The sequence below is a fragment of the Oryx dammah genome, unplaced genomic scaffold (genome assembly GCF_014754425.2).
Source record: "Oryx dammah isolate SB20612 unplaced genomic scaffold, SCBI_Odam_1.1 HiC_scaffold_13, whole genome shotgun sequence".
NCBI classification, from domain to species: domain Eukaryota; kingdom Metazoa; phylum Chordata; class Mammalia; order Artiodactyla; family Bovidae; genus Oryx; species Oryx dammah.
The window spans coordinates 3,819,158-3,835,863 of record NW_024070197.1 but is presented as its reverse complement, the minus strand read 5'-3'; the positions used below and the strand labels follow the sequence as shown (position 1 = coordinate 3,835,863).

The 16,706-nt window shown below is 54.0% G+C and overlaps 1 protein-coding gene across 1 annotated transcript in view; it reads left to right on the top strand.

Annotated features, from left to right (window-relative positions):
• Nucleotides 1–13,826, top strand: part of CACNG8 (calcium voltage-gated channel auxiliary subunit gamma 8) — a 14,280-nt gene extending 454 nt beyond the window's left edge. Inside the window, exons 2-4 of the mRNA XM_040251968.1 lie at nucleotides 9,954–10,037; nucleotides 11,187–11,327; nucleotides 13,072–13,826. Of these exons, the coding sequence (XP_040107902.1) occupies nucleotides 9,954–10,037; nucleotides 11,187–11,327; nucleotides 13,072–13,826 (980 nt within the window). The remainder of the gene's footprint in view (nucleotides 1–9,953; nucleotides 10,038–11,186; nucleotides 11,328–13,071) is intronic.
• Nucleotides 13,827–16,706: the final 2,880 nt, after the last annotated feature.

Genomic DNA, 16,706 nt, shown 5'->3' with positions numbered 1-16,706 from the left:
GCCCCCCGCCCCCCCTCACCCTTGGCCCCCCACCCTTCCCACCCTTCTCTGGGTCCTGACCCTCCCCTGAACCCCGCCCCCCCTCGCCTCTCCATCACTCAGCAGGGCCCCTTGAGCCTTTTCCTCTTCCCTCCCTTCGCGGGGAAAGCGCCCCCTCCTCTCTCCCTCCCACCCCTCCGGGGGTCCGGCCTCCCTCTACCAGGGGACCCCCTCAGCCTGGACCCCAACGCTGGCACCCTCTGCCTTCCCGCCCTCCTGCCCTCTCACCCCTGATCTCGAGGCTGCTCCTCCTTGCCCGCGGCATCCTCGCTCCCCGCGTCCTGGCTCTGAGCGCCCCGACCTCGGATGACCCCGTTTCCAGCGCCTTCCTCATCCCCTTTGACCCTCTGGCCCCACGTGGGCTGTTTGTCCCCTCAAACATCACGCCCCGTCGGACCGGAACTCGTGGTCCCCTCCTCTTTGCTTTTGGGGGCTTGTCTTCCAGGAGTCTCGTCCTGGCTTCCTCTCCCCGCGTCCGCCCCTGGTCCTTGTCTTTCCTGGCCCGTTCTGGGGCTCTGCTTCCCACTGTGTCCACTCAGCCTCCCTTTGGCCTCTTCCTCTCGCAGCGGAGCCACTGCCTCTTCCAGTCTCCGTCTCCGCTCTTTCTCTGGTCCCGCTCTTTCCCTCTTGCAGCCTCCCTCCCAGCCAGTTCCCCCTGCCTCCCACCTACCCCAACTGTCCCCCTGGGCCAGCCCTCTTCCTCTTAGCAACCCCTCCGTCCCATTCGCAGCTTTGCCATTTCTTTCCACATGGCATGGAGGTGCTGGGGCGCAGGACACCTGAGTCCCAGTCCTCTCGTGCGTCCGTCCCCCCTCCCCTGTGTGGCCACTACCTGCTCACCTCCCCAGCCTCACCAGCCCTGGTCTGCAACGCGGAGAAGGAACCAGCCAATCCCCAATTCCCCTACAGGGCCCCAAAGATCACAATCTCTCACTTCTCTTTTTTAATCCTTCTCTTTTCCCCATCGCTTCCTCCTCCGTTTTGCTGGGCGCTCTCAATAGGCCAGAAATGTTATTCTCTTATTTAATGCCCTGGCGGGGGCAGGATGCTATCCTCTGGTTGAGGATGAGGAAACTGAGGCTCAGAGAAGTTAAGCCACTCGCCCAAGGTCACCCAGCTGTGGCTGGGGGCAGAGCCAAGGGAACTCCAGTCTGAAGGATGGGATTTACAGATATGCTTTGTCTGGCGTGCAGAGCGTTTCAAACCGAAACCACAATCGGAATCGGTTGCCAACATTTAAAAATAGGGAGACTGCACGTTAAGAATCCGATTTCCAGCTTCTTTTGAACTAGTGGGCGATCTGATAACATGGGGCTGGCATTGTCCAGCAGTCCTGGTCGGCCAGATCCCAGTAGCAGCTGCTTCTTCAGATCACGCATGTTGGTCTCCTTTTCCCCAGTCACCTCTGCTCCCTATCGCCTCACACCCATCCAATTTCCCCGTGATGTTACTCTCTTCCTCGTGTGGGCATCTGACTTCCATCTTCATTCCCTGGTCTGCCCGAGCATCAGGCACAGAGCTGTGTGCGGGGACTTGCCTCTTGGAACCCCCAGGACAATGTACTGTGAATCATAATATTTCCATGTTTTCATCCCCTCCTTCAAAAGCACTGTTTGTTGAGTTTCTACTATGTGCCAGGCGCCATTCTTGATACTGGAGCTACAGCTGCAGTGCAAGGGAAAACAGCAGCAACAAAGATCCCTGTTGTTATGTGTCTTACATTCTAGAAGGAGCGACAGATGATAAGAGAGATGAGTAAATACAACTTCCGGGGTGTTAGATGGAGCTGAGTGCTAAGGAGGAGAAAGAGCAAAGGAGGGGATGGGAAGTGTTAGGGGCAAGAGTGTGAAGCTGCAGATACTGGAGATTAAGGAGACCGAGCTGCTGGCATCCGAAGGGTGGGCTGAATGGACCCAGAGATGGAGCCATGCGGCTTCTGGAGGGAAACGCTTTAGGCTGTAGAACCCGGCTCATCAATGGGGATGTGCCTCGTGTCTGACTGCCAGGGGAGGCCCACCACCCGCCAGGGCTGAGCTGGTGCAGGAGGAAGGCAGTAGGAGGTGCCAGCAAGGTGCACGAACTTTCAGGTCCTGGGATGTGACCTGCTCTTCCCATCGTAGGCTCCTGGGCAGAGGAGTGATGGCTGAAAGGTTAAGGGGATCGCTGTGCTGTGTCTCTGAGAGGGAGGTGGGAGGGAACAGGGAAGACAGGAGCTGGCTTATCTGGGATGGGAGACGTAGAATTGGCGTTTGAATTGAGAGCACTTTCTGCAGCTACAGCGGGCAGGCAGGAACTGCTGATGGGGGCAGTGGCAGGATGTGAGAGAAAGGAGTCTGGATGTCTTGAAAGCAGGGTTTTCCAACCTCAGCCTTGACCTTTTGGGGGATGGATAATTCCGCATTGCAGTGGTTAGTGGTGGTGGTGGGTGGCGGGTGGAAGGAAGGTCCTCTGTGTTGTAGGAGGTTTAGCAATATTCCCGGGCTCTACCTCCAAAGACCAGCAGCATCCATCAGCGTGGCCACCAAAATCGCCAGCTGTCTCTGGACTAGCAATAAAATTGCCCCTACTGAGAGTCTCTGCTTGAAGTCTATGGCCTGAGCCCCGGACAGTGTGGTAGGGGTGGAGGCGGGGGGTATTTATCAGTTGAAACAGTTGGTATTTTTTGTATTTGTCTTACTTTCTCTCAGTTGTTTAGTCGCTCAGTCACGCCCGACTCTTTGTAACCCCATGGTCTGTAGCCCACCAGGCTCCTCTGTCCATGGGATTCTCCAGGCAAGAATACTGGAGTGGGTAGTCTTTCCCTTCTTTCTCTAGGGGATCTTCAGGACCCAGGGATCGAACCCGTGTCTCCCACATTGGTAGGCAGATTCTTTACCATCTGAGCCGCCAGGGAAGCCCTAATTTATCGTAAGGAGGGCTATCATGAGCTCAGGTTTGGAAATGTTAAATTGGGAGTGGCTGCTGGTGATAATGTCTAAGACAGGAGTCCGCATAGGAGAGGACCCACAAAGCGCCTCACAGTCGATCTTTTAGGCTTCGTGGGGCGTGTGATCTCTGTCACCGCTACTCCTAAAAACAACCAGAGACAATGCGTGAGTGGATGAGTGTGGCTGGGTTCCAATTAAACTTCCTTTACGGGCACTGACGTTTGAATTCTATATCATTTTCTCATACCACGAGAGTCTTCCTTGACAGTTTTTCAATCATTGTTTTTTTTTTTTTTAATAAGTAAAACCTACTCTTCACTGGGTTTGGCTGTTGGGCCGTAGTTTGCTAGCCTCCCCCGCCCCCAATCTAAGACATTAGTGATAAGACGTATGAGGCCAGAGTTCAGGAGGATGTCTGGGCTGGGGGGGCGGTGGGTCATGGCATGTGGATGGATGAGCAGAGGCAGAAACACACACAAAGAGTAGTGGAAGGGCCAATGACTGAGCTAGTCCAGTATTCAAAACCAATCAGACAGATGAGAAGAGCCAGCAAAGGGAGCTAAGAAAGGGGAGGCCACAGAGGTTGGGGGGATATAACGGGTTAAGTGGGGTCCCCAGAGACAAAGGAAATGACTTAAGGGCGGGGTAAAGGCAGGTCGGCTTTACTGTTACTTGATCATCATTCGTGTGGCACTGGATTCTCACAGTAAGCCTGTGCACCCTTTACGACCGAAAGCTTAGGGCTCAGAGAAGGGAAGCAACTTTCCCAAGGTCACACAGCTAACAGGCCATCGAGTCTGCACTGGAGTCCGCGTCTGTTTCGTTTCCTAAGTCAGCACGTCTACCAGCCTCCATCCTATCCAAGGGTCCAGGAGTGTAGAAACTGTTCCCCGGGGCCACGATCCCCAGAAGGTGCTGTCCCCCAGGGAATTCTTGGGTCTTATCCTGTCTCCTTCCAAGTGTCTCTGAGAAACGCAGTAGGAAGTGGTGTTGGAGACCCAGACTGTGGAACAGAACTCACTGGGTTACCTCCTGCCTGCAGGCACTGAAACGTGACCTTGAGCCATATGTTCAACATCTCTGCTTCTTTTCACCGTCAGTGAGATGGGCGTTATAATAACCCCTAGCCGACAGGGCTACGGAGGGAGCCCAGGGAGTTATTCCATTCAGAAGGCCAGTAGACACAGCGTAAAGGCTAGACTGTGTGGCTTCTATTCTGTTCTTATTATTAGGAATTTGGGTGACCCATCCCTGAATCTCCCCTCCTCGATAACCAGGAAGTCCCATCCCTCCAACCAGCGCTGCCCAACAGAAACATCACACAAGCTGCCCCTCTAACTTAAATGTTTCTGTGCTGTGTGCTTTGCTGACTCGCTCAGTCCTCTCCGACTCTTTGCCACCCCGTGGACTGTAGCTTTCTACTAGTGACATTAAAGGGCTTCCCTAGTGGTTCAGTGGTAAAGAATCTGCCTGCCAACGTAGGAGACGTGGGTTCAGTCCCTGGGTTGGGAAAATCCTCTAGAGAAGAAAATGGCAACACACTCTAGTGTTCTTGACTGGAGAAGCCTGCAGACAGAGGATCCTGGAGGTCTACAGTCCACAGGGTCCCAAAGAGTCGGACACGACTGAGTGATTAAACAACACTAAGTGACATTAAAACAAGTACAAAGGGAAGGTTCAACGGATCTAATTTAATAAATGCAATTATACAATATAGTATATTAATATAAAGGTTAGTAATCGATTTTATTTAACCAAGCAGAGCCAAAATATTATTTTAGTATGTGAGCAATATAACAAATATTAATGAAATACGATGCTTTCTTCTTCATAATGAATCTGAAATCTGCTGCATATTTTAAGCTCACGCTTCATCTCAACTGCCACCTTTCAGAACCAACCTCCTGGGGCTGGGGGCATCCGGATGGGTCTCAGGAATCTCAGCGCCCAGAATTTGGACCTATAGCCCAATTTACTGTAGCAGCCTATTGAAAGCCCCTGTGCTCAGCACTTTGCAGGCCTTATTATCTCATTGAATCCTCCCAATTGCTCCAGGAGGGAAGGTATTATTATCACGAGAGTTTGTCAGAGCAGGAAGCTGATGGCCAGAAAGGGGAAGTGAGTCAGCTACAAGGCCACCCAACATTCAGGGGGCAGTGTGCACGTCTGCATGGGCCTTCACCCCCACGCCTGCCGGGGTCTGTGCTCTGCGGGCCCTCGGGGACGCGCCGGTCTGCATCACCACCATTCCTGCACATACAGAGCTCCCAGCTCAGGCGGTTGGATAATATGCAGAGGCAAGCTGCATAACCCCCAGGTTTTCTGCTCTTTAACTCCTGTGTTTCACGGCGTGTGCGTGCTAAGTCGCTTCAATGTGTCCAACTCTTTGCGACCCGGTCAACTGTAGCCCACCAGGCTCCTCTTTTCATGGGATTCTCCAGGCCAGGATACTGCAGTGAGTTGCCTTGCCCGCCTCCAGGGGACCTTCCCGACTCACGGATCGAACCTGCATCTCTTATGTCTCCTGCTTTGGCAGGCGGTTCTTTAACCATGGCGCCAGGTGGGAAGCCCCACACGTACGCGGAGTGAGCACTTATCAAACCTTATCTGGTCATATCACCATGCTCATTTTCCAAGCCAGGAAGCTGAAGCTCAGAGGTATTCAAAACCCCAAAGCCACACACCTGGGAAGTGACTGTCCTGGTATGCAGAGCCAGAGAATACACTTTCAAAGCCTGAGCTTGTGGCTGCCATAACCACTGTGCTCTGCTTCCCTAAAGACACTCCCTTCTGGGAACTCCCTGGCAGTGCAGTGGTTAGGACTCCCTGCTTCTGCTGCAGGGGACACGGGTTCGATCCTTGATTGGGGAACTAAGATCCCACAAGCTGCACAGTGTAGCCCAAACAAACAAACAAGCAGAAGGCTCACCTCTGAGGTCCAAACTCTCCTCCTCATGATTTAACTTCTACGTGGGACTGAGCAACTTACGCCTCAGGTTCCTCACCTATAATGCAGTGAAGTGAAGTCGCTCAGTCGTGTCCCACTCTTTGTGACCGCATGGACTACAGCCTACCATGCTCCTCCGTCCATGGGATTCTCCAGGCAAGAATACTGGAGTGGGTTGCCATTTCCTTCTCCAGGAGATCTTCCCAACCCAGGGATCGAACCTGGGTCTCCCACATTGCAGGCAGACGCTTTATCATCTGAGCCACCAGGGAAGCTCAAGAATACTGGAGTAGGTTGCCATTCCCTTCTCCAGGGGATCTTCCTGACCCAGGGATTGAACCCGGGTCTCCCGCATTGTAGGCAGACGCTTTACCGTCTGACCTACCAGGGAAATTTGCAGGAGTGCTATTATTTCCTGGTATCCTTAGGGCTGGTCATCCATGCTGAGGGTATCGTTCAGTCGCCAAGTTGTGTACGACCCTTTGTGACCCCATGGACTGCAGCACGCCAGGCCTCCCCGTCCCTCACCATCTCTCAGAGTTTGCCCAAGTTCAAATCCATTGAATCAGTGATGCCATCCGGTCCTCTTCTGAGAGTGTTAACAAGCTGTCAAATGCTTGGAGTGGTGTCTGGTTAGCCCTCAGTAAGTTTTGTACTAGTTAAGTGGACCTCCCAGGTGATTTAGTGGTTAAGAATCCACCTGTAATGCAGGAGATACGGGTTCCATCCCTGGGTCGGGAAGATCCCCTGGAGAAGGGAATGGCAACCCACTCCAGTAGTCTTGCCTGAGAAATCCCTTGGACAGAGGAGCCTGGTGGGTACAGTCCATGGGGTCGCAAGGAGTCAGCCATGACTTAGTGATTAAATAACAACAAAGTACTAGTTATTATTACTTACAGCATGACTAGTCTGTGGAGAGAGTCTTCATGCTGTCTACTTTCCATGCTCAATCTCAGTGAATTATCATTCATATTTTGAGAAAAGCACTATGATCCCATTCAAGAAAGAGAGAACTTGAACCCACCTACCAGACCATAGTGGATGTGCTGTTGGGTACGCATTTGCTCCCACAAGATGTATCTTCATTCATTCATTCAATTGCTTTTAAGTGTAGTAAAATGCACATAACATAAAATATATCATCTTAACCCATTTTAAAAGCACAGTTCAGCAGTGTTAAGTATATTTACATTGTGTATCAAGCTCCAAAACACTTTTCATTGTGCAGAATTGAAACTCTACCCATTCTAACCCCACTCCCAGCCCCTGGCAACCATCATTCTTTCTGTCTCTATGAATTTGACTGCTATAGACACTTCATATGAGTGGGATCATACAGTGTTTGTATCCGTGTGACTGACTTATTACACTTTGCATGTCTTCAAGGTTCACCCAGGTTGTGGCATGTGTCAGAATTCCATTGGTTTTAAAAGGCTGGATAATATTCCGTTCTATCCTTATGCCACACTTTGTTTATCGGTTCATGCGTTGATGGACCCTTAGGTTGCTTTTGGCTGTTGTGAATAATGCTGCTACAAAAATGGATATATTTGTATATTTCTTAGAGACCTTGCTCTCAATTCTTTTTCGTATATACCCAGAGGTGGAATTGCAGCTAAGGTCCCCCACATGCCTCCTGGCCAAATAAACCAAAACCTAAAATTGAAGAATTATGGGATTCCCTGGTGGCTCAGGGGGTAAAGAGTCTGCCCGCAATGTGGGAGACCTGAGTTCAATCCCTGGGTCTGGAAGATCCCCTCGAGAAGAAAATGGCAACCCACTCCAGTATTCTTGCCTGGAAAACCTCATGGACGGAGGGGCCCAGAGGGCTACAGTCCATGGGGTCGCAAAGACTGAGTGACTTCACTTTCATAGTAATTTTGTTTTTAATTTTTTGAGGCCCCTCCATCCTATTGTCCATAAAAACCAAACCAGTTTACTTTCCCACCAACAGTGCAGACAGGTCCCAATTTCTCTACATCCTCACCGACACTGGTTATTTTCTGTTTTGTTTTGTTTGTTTATAGTAGCCGTCTGAATGGGATGGTATCTCATATCTATGAGATAGTATTCCATTGTTGTTTTCACTTGCATTTCCCTAATGATTAGTTTATATGGACCATCTTTTCATGCACTTCTTGCCCATTCAACCATTCTTATATACAAATATCAAGCGTTTCCAATGCTCTAGGCATTGTTCTAGATGTTGGGACACCTACAGGCTTAAATTCCAGTGGGAGCAAACTGCTGTGTGTTTGAATTCTGCTTCCACCACCCATCAGCTGTGAATCAATGAACCCTTTGTATGCCTCCATTTCCTCATCTGGACAATGGGTGTATGACGTGGTATCAAGGGAACACTCAATTGTGTTCCCAGCAAAGTGCTAAATCTCTGTACCTGGATTCAACCCTCATAACAACCGGGGAGGTGCATCCTAGTATCCCCCATGTTATAGGAAAAGGGACCGAAGCAAACTAGTCCAAATAAGGCCAAGGATGTGGTGTAAGGACATGATGGATTCAGGTTTCATTATCAAACAGTGCGACTCCAGTTCTTAACGTTCGGCCACTGCATGACACCAATACCATTATCTATTTCATGGGTCTCCTGGGAGCTCTGGATGAGTTAATCTACCTCAGAAGCACTTAACAAATGTTAGCGGTTAGTGGAATTATTCACTGCCTTATAGTCCTTTCCAATCCTTTCCTTTACCCGCTTTTCTTTCCCTGTCATCTTCTGCCTCGAACCTCCCCTTCTGCTATCCTTATGGTTCATAATCTAATTCTTTCAACACTTTATTTCTTGACGCCTCCTTTGGTGCCAGGCAATGCTAGAGACACACGAAGGAATCAGACTCCATGCCCCCCCCGCCCCATTCAGGAACTCCCAGCGTGCTGAAGAAGATCATAAAGCAACCCAATGCATGCTTAAGAAAAAAAAAAAAAAAAGAGCGGCTACCCCACCCAGAATGGGTGGGAGGGGTTTCTGTGAGGGAAAACTTCCTCAAGCAGGTGTCTGGGCGCTGCTCTCTTGCAAGGGTTAAGTTCTTCTCCAGGAAGAATGTAAGCAGAGTGTTCCAAAGCACTGGGCAGAGGCCTGGAGATGGGAAGGCGCCTGGAGAATTGACGAAACAAAGTGTCTTTATACTGATTTATATGCCAGTCTCCAGCTAAGTAAGGATGCATGTTCTGGGAGGGAGGAGTGGGCTGTGACTGCAGGACCCCTGGAGGTATACTTCACCCCTAGCTTGCCTTGGCTTGTTCCAACCGCTCCATCGCCTCCCTGAGCACTGCAGGTGCTGGGCGCCGAAAGAGGGGAACCCTACTCCCCAAACAGAGGATTGAAGACACGACAACCCCACTGATCCACTGGGGCTGCTCTCTCCTCCACGGGGACTCAAGGCTTCATAGGGCCTCACGGGAGGTGGCTCAGACGGTAAAGCGTCTGCCTGCAACGCGGGAGATCTGCGTTCGATCCCTGGTTTGGGAAGATCCCCTGGAGAAGGAAATGGCAACCCACTCCAGTATTCTTGCCTGGAGAATCCCAAGGACCAAGGAGCCTGGTAGGTTATAGTACATGGGGTCGCAAAGGGTCGGACACGACTAAGTGACTAGCATACACACATACCCATGGGAAATGGAGTCCTTCCTCTCCGTTTTCCCACCTGTTTTCAATGGGTTGAAAGGGGGTCCTTGACATCACTGAAACCAACACCTTTTTTTGTTACAGAGGGGGAAACGGAGCCCGGAGAGACTGTACCCGTCCAGGTTACAGGGCAAAGGTCCTTGTGGCCTTTTAGCGAGTGTTGGATGTTCTCCTTTGTCCTTGTTTTAAAACCTGGTTGGGAAACTGAGGCCAGGGAGTTTGAAAGTTTGTCCCAGGTGCGCAGACACGTTCAGGAGCCAGTATTTCCTGTCTCCCAATCAGCCCAGAAAGAGAAGGGGTTTGAGGAAAAGGGGGGAAGTGTCTTTTCTCACCCAGAGTTCCCCGACTGTTAAGTGCCCACCACCATCACCGCCCCCACCCCATTCCCCTCCAGGGTTGAAAAGAGGCGTCTGCGTGAAGATCAACCATTTCCCGGAGGACACGGACTACGACCATGACAGCGCGGAGTATCTGCTCCGTACGTGGGGGTCTGGGGCGGAGTTGGGGGGATGCTGCTGGGCTCGGACACGTGGGAGGGGAGAGGGGGGCTGTGCTCCCGCGCTTAGATCGACGCGCCGAGGTGAGCTTGTCAGCCAATCCAAGCCAAGATACCGAGATCCTCTGGCCTCCGATTGGGTCACTGGGCCCTCTCCCGTCCCCTCCTCTCACCTCGGGGCGGGCAGACGGGGGATCCCCAGAGCTGATTGGCTGCCGTGCCGGCCTGGGTACTCCGGGCCGTGACTGGTTGTCCCTCTCCGGGCCGGGATTGGCCAACCGCACCCTGGGCCCGAGAGGCAATCTGCGGCGCGGCCTGGCCACTCCCGGGAGCTGGCTGGGGAAGCCCGCGTTGCGATTGGTAGCTACCCCGAGAACGCGGCAAACCCCGAGTTGGGATTGGCTGTGGCCTCAGCCGGGCTCAGAAATCGCAGAATCTGGTTGCCTGGGGTTTGGGGGAGAGTGGAAAGGACTGCAGAGAGAGAGAGAGAGGAGAAAGGGGGAAAGAGAAGGGAAACCCAGAGCTACGGATGAAGCAAGGCAGAAAAGGGAAGAGAGAAGAGACAGGAGAAAAAGAAGAGAGCGGGAGAGGGAGCGATGGAGGGGGCAGGGGAAGAGAGAAGAGAGACCCGAAGAGACAGGTGAAGCCAGGCGGACGGAGGGTGGGAGGGACAGCGGGATTTAGAGATGTGATAGAAAGAAGGATCTGGAGAAAGGGGAAAAGGCGCAGAAGAGAGGAAGGGAACGCGCGTGCGAGAAGGAAAAAGAGAGGGAGATGGTCCACAAGGGAAATAGAGGCGTTCAGAGGCGGGGTGGGGGGAGTGGAAGAGAGGGAGAATGGTTGGGAAAAGGGCAGAAAAAATATGCCAGGAGAAACACAGAGGAAGAAAGAAAAGGACGAAGAAAAAGAGAGGTGGGGGGGCATCAGATCGCGAAAGAGAGAAATTTTAAAGAGGAGAGAAAGTGAGACCAAAAAAAAGAACCAGAACACGGGCAGAGGGGAGGAATGGGAGAACCAGCGAGAGAGGAGGGGGACGAGTCACACAGGAGGCGCGGGGCCCCAGGGGCGCAGGCTGCCGTGACTGACGCCCTGGTTCCCTCCCCACCCCCCGTCCCTCTCCTGTCTCTCCAGGGGTCGTCCGGGCCTCCAGCATCTTCCCCATCCTCAGCGCCATCCTGCTGCTGCTCGGGGGCGTGTGCGTGGCGGCCTCCCGCGTCTACAAGTCCAAGAGGAACATCATCCTGGGAGCAGGGATCCTGTTCGTGGCAGCAGGTGAGAGGCAGAGGGAGGGGGCGGCCCACCTGCGCGCGCACGTGTGTCTGTGTGTGTGCGCGCGGGCGCGCCTGCAAAGCCACCTTGCCGGGGCGCTCCCTGGGGCTCGGAGCCTTCCTAGGCTCTATCCCAAGCTCCATCGCCACCCGCTGGGCGAGGGAGGTGTAGCCTTCCCACCGTCTTCTCTGGGAATGAACCCAGCTCAGACAGGTGTCTACCGCGTAATCCGGGATTCCAGGAGTTCAGATTCCAAAGCCGGCTGTCCAGGAGATGGAAGGGAAGGAACCTGGAAGAGGGGGGCTTGAGAGGATCGGGAGGACCTGGAGGAAGAGGGAGAGACAGTGATCTGAACGCAGGTGGGGAGGAGCCTGCCCTAGGGGGCCGGACCTTGTGGTCTCCGGTGTATCCAAGAAGGGGCGGGTCCTGAGAAAGTTTCCAGGCCAACTCGGTAGTGAGGCACGGCTTTTTAAAGGGGCAAGACCCCCCCCTACTACTCGATGTGAGTAGTACTGGGCAATTCCGGAACTTAGAGTCTTCTCAAAGCGGTGGAATCCTGAAGAGGAGGAGGGTTCAGCATAAGTAGCAGGAGATGCTTTCAGAGAAGGATGTGACCTGCAGGGGTGGGGCTTGGAAGATTTGAAAGGCGGGGGTAACTACAAACTGGGCCTAGGGAAGTCTGGCCTCGATCCTCAGGGGGCGGGCCTTAGCAAGCTGGAGGTGGGGCTTAGACTAGAAGCTTATCTGGTTCCTAATTTGTGTCCCCCTCTTTCCTGCTCTAATAAGGCTACCAAAAGGAAAGCCTAGAATAGATGATAATCATGAGAGAGTTCAGATCAACCAGAGTCGGGGTCTAGAGAGTCAACGGGATTACCTTATTAACAGACTTAAAACGAGTCGAGGGTGAGGCCAAGATTTATAAAGTTAGGGGGGAGTTAGACCAATCAGTATAGGGCCTGGGTCATCTTATCAAGGGCAGAGTTTAGGCCAGCCGGGGACGGGCCTGGACCATCTGGGCAGGAGTTAAGACTGTCTAGGGCAGGGCTTGGGTCTTCCCGGAGGGATCTGGACCACTAAGGGTGAGCCTGAACCATCTAGGGTGGGCCCTGGACCAACTAGGGCAGCGTTTAGACCAGCTAGAGTGAGCTTTAGAACAACAGACTAGGACCTGAATTAGCCAGGGATGGTGGACCATCCGAAGCAAGATTTGAGGCCGTTTAAGGTGGGGCCTGAGCCAGCTGGGGAGGAATTTAGACCACCTGGAAAGGGCTTGGACCATGTCAGGTCGAGCATAGATCAACACGGGTTGGGGCCTAAATGCTCAGTGTGGTATATGGACCATCTGGGCTGGGATCTAGATCATAGTGGGCGGAGCTTAGACCAGAGTGGGGTGACGACTAGACCATCATGGGTGGAGCTTAGGCCAGAGTAGGACGGGGCCTAGACCATCAGGGGTGGGGCTTAGACCACAGGGCGGGGCCTAGGCCACCGTGGGTGGAGCTTAGGCCAAAGCAGGGCGGGGCATAGACCATCAGGAGTGAAACTTAAATCAGAGGGTCAGGGCCTGGGCAAGTCCGGGCTGGGTAGGGACCATTTGAGGCGGGGCCTAGGCCATCTTGGGCGGAGCTTAGGCCAGAGCGGGGCGGGGCCTAGACCATCGGGGCGGAGCCTAGACCGGGGGCGGGGCCCCGGGCGGGGGCGGGGCCAGGGACGGCCTCGAGGCTCCCGTCTGACCGTCCCCGCCCAGGCCTGAGCAACATCATCGGGGTGATCGTGTACATCTCGGCCAACGCGGGCGAGCCGGGCCCGAAGCGGGACGAGGAGAAGAAGAACCACTACTCATACGGCTGGTCCTTCTACTTCGGCGGGCTGTCGTTCATCCTGGCCGAGGTGATCGGCGTGCTGGCCGTCAACATTTACATCGAGCGCAGCCGCGAGGCGCACTGCCAGTCTCGCTCGGACCTGCTCAAGGCCGGCGGGGGCGCGGGCGGCAGTGGCGGGAGCGGCCCCTCGGCCATCCTCCGTCTGCCCAGTTACCGCTTCCGCTACCGCCGCCGCTCCCGCTCTAGCTCCCGCTCCAGCGAGCCGTCGCCTTCGCGGGACGCGTCTCCCGGCGGCGCCGGGGGCCCGGGCTTCGCCTCCACGGACATCTCCATGTACACGCTCAGCCGCGACCCGTCCAAGGGCAGCGTGGCCGCGGGGCTGGCAAGCGCCGGGGCCGGCGGCGGGGCGTACGGCGGGGCGGCCGGGGGCGCGGGGGGAGGGGGCGGCGGCGGCGGGGCGGGCGCGGAGCGGGACCGAGCGGGGGCGCCCGGCTTCCTCACGCTGCACAACGCCTTCCCCAAAGAGGCGGGCGGCGGCGTCACGGTCACGGTCACCGGGCCGCCAGCCGCGCCCGCGCCCGCCCCGCCCGCCCCCGCCGCGCCCGCCCCCGGGACCCTAGCCAAGGAGGCCGGCGCCTCCAACACCAACACGCTCAACAGGAAAACCACGCCCGTGTAGGGGCGCGCCTGGGGGCGCGGAGGGGGGCGTGTCCGGGGCGCGTGCGCGGGCGCGCGTGCAACGAGGCTGCCGGGGGTCGGGGGCGCCCCCCTCCTTCCCCGTGAGCGCGCTGGAGACTGCTCGGCCTTCCCCCGCGCCCCCTCCCCGCCCTATCCCCGCCCACCCGGCTGTGGGGGAACATCCCCCCACCCTCTGAATCAGGGACCCTGAGGGAGGGGGAAGGGAAGGGAAGGGAGGGGGCCGTTGGGAGCGAGCGTTGTGTTTTATTTTTTTGTGGGGTTGGGGGGGAGGGGGGAGGGCTGTGGTGTTTTTTGCAGTTTTGAGATGTTTTCTTTTTAATGTTTTGCTGTGTGCATGTGGGGGCGGGGCGCAGGGAGGGACTCCCAGCCCAGCCCAACTCCTGGAGAGGGGCGCATAACACACGAATATAGAGTTATACCTACAAACTATATATATATGCTCTATATAAAGAGACAGAAAGACCAAAGGGATGCAGAGGCACAATGAGGTGGGATGGGCGTGGGCCTTCATTCACCTCTTCGTTCATCATTCCGCAAGGTTTTCAAAAGCACCTGCTATGTACCAGGATGGTGGCTGGGCAGGAAACATAAACAGGCCCAGTGACAGACTCCGTCATTCATTCCCAGCAATTTATTTGTGTACTTCAGTGCCAAACATTGTGCTGAATGCTGAGTCTACAGAAGGGAGGAAGTCAGACTTCCCCAACTTCTTCACAGAGTTTACATCTTGTGCATGAGACAGGCACTAATCAAAGAATTGCATACACAACAATAAGTTACAGTTGGGGCAAAAGAGAAACCCGAAGTGCTACAAAATCCTCCGGCAGGGAGGCTAACCCAGTTTAAAAGGAAAGGATAAACCAGGTAACACTGAAAGGATGATAAGAAGCCAATTAGGTGAAGCTGGAGGGAAGTGTCCCAGCCAGAGAACAACATATGCAAAGGCCCTGGGGCAGGAACAGCTTCCAGAAAAGGCTAACATGTATATACTGAGCCAGATGGAGGTGGAACAAGATGAGACTGGAAATGTAGACAGGGCCAGACTGCCCCGGGACTTTGTAGGTTAGGTCAAGAATTTAGATTTTTTTTTTTAATATTTAAAATTTTATTTTAAACTATTTATGGAAAATGATGAATTTTTTCTCCTATGGCCAAAACTTGCAAAGTTTGGTGGTGGTTCAGTCGCTAGGCCGTGTCCAGCTCTTGTGACCCCGTGGACTGTAGCCCACCAGGCCCCTCTGTCCATGAGATTCTCCAGGCAAGAATGCTGGAGTGGGGTGCCATTTTCTTCTCCAGGGAAGAGTTTAAATTTTAACCCGAGGGCAGCGGGGAACCACAGAGTGGCTTTAAACAGGATCATAACATGAACGATGGGAGGCAAGAACTCGGAGATGAGAGTGAGAGGCAGAGACGCACCGAAATAAGGATCAAATACAGGCACTGACCCTTCAGACTCACAGTGCTGGGAGGGAGCAGATAATTATGCAGACTGAAGCACAGGCCTGGTGGTTGGTGGGCAGGAAAAACACTAGGACTTAGAGATTCATGTTTCACTTATTCACTAATTCAGCCATTCATTCACTCCTTGACATTTCTGGACCAGGCAGTGTGCTAGAATCAGGATCCCCAGAGCTGCTCTCGAGGAGGAGTCAAAAGCCAGACTCCAAGTAGGGTGCAGTAACAGGACCCAGGATGGGCACCTTGACCAGAGAAGAAGAGAGAGTGAGCAAGTGTTAGGAGTGGGCAGTCCTCAGGGAAACTTCCTGGAGAAACTCAGGCCCAGCCTGGGTTTCCAAAGGATGAGTAAGGACGGCTTTCATGGCAGAACAACTCAAGTGGGGTGGGGGTGGGGCAGGGGATGGGAAGAGCATGAAGTTCTGGGGTCAGGACTCCTCCTGTTAGGGTGCAAAAGGTCAGGGTAGGGGTGGGCGGTGAGACTAGAGAAGCAGCTAGAAGCCAGAGTCTAAATGCACTAGGGTTCTGGGCTGGTGAGTTTGGACTTTATTCTGAGGGGGCCGGGAAACACAGGAGAGTTTGGAGCAGGTGAAGAGCAGGTTGAGACGTGAGTGTCAGAAGGAACCACCTGGGACGTGGGAAAGGAGTGGATAGGATGTCGATGCTGTGAAGTAGATGAGACAGGATGGCAGTTGAGCTGGGAAAGGGCTCGGGGTAGAGAAGCTGGAAAGATGGATTTGAAGGTCAATGAGGACACAGAAGGGAGAGCACTCACTGCATTTCCTTTCATTTGCTCAGCAAGTATTTTCCCAAGACCCGCCCGCCCACCACCGCCGCCCCCCCCTCCCCCGCCCCCGGCTTCCCTGTGTGGCAGGTTCTGTGCTCAGCAATACTAGGGGGAGCAGGGAGGATTCAGAGTCTGCCCTGTCCTCCAGCCTGGTGGCAAGACAGACCTGGACACAGAAGAGGGGGAAGTGGTTGGCAACGTGCCAGGTTCCACCAGCTTCTCTGTTGATAACATGGAGCAGCAGAAAGCTGGTAGAACAGAGGAGGGATGGGACCACAACTGGGTATTGGGAATTTCCCTCTGGGGTCCCTGTGGTGGACAAGAAAGACCGATGGGCAGGGGACCAGGGAGGAACTGGATGAGGGCAGTGTTGGAAAGAGATTCTGGGAAACGTGGGGAAAGGAATACAACTCACAGGACAGAGGGGCACTTACTGTACGGATGATAAACAGAGAGGACTGGAAGAGGTGGCGTTAAAAGAGACAGATTTAGTAGGAGAAGGGGAGCAGAGCTGGCTAGAGGATATTGGATTCTAGTGTTCAAAAGCCAAACATAAAGCAAGACAGAGATGGAGCATGGACAGAAGGGAGAGAGATGGCCGGGGGTGGGGGAGATCAG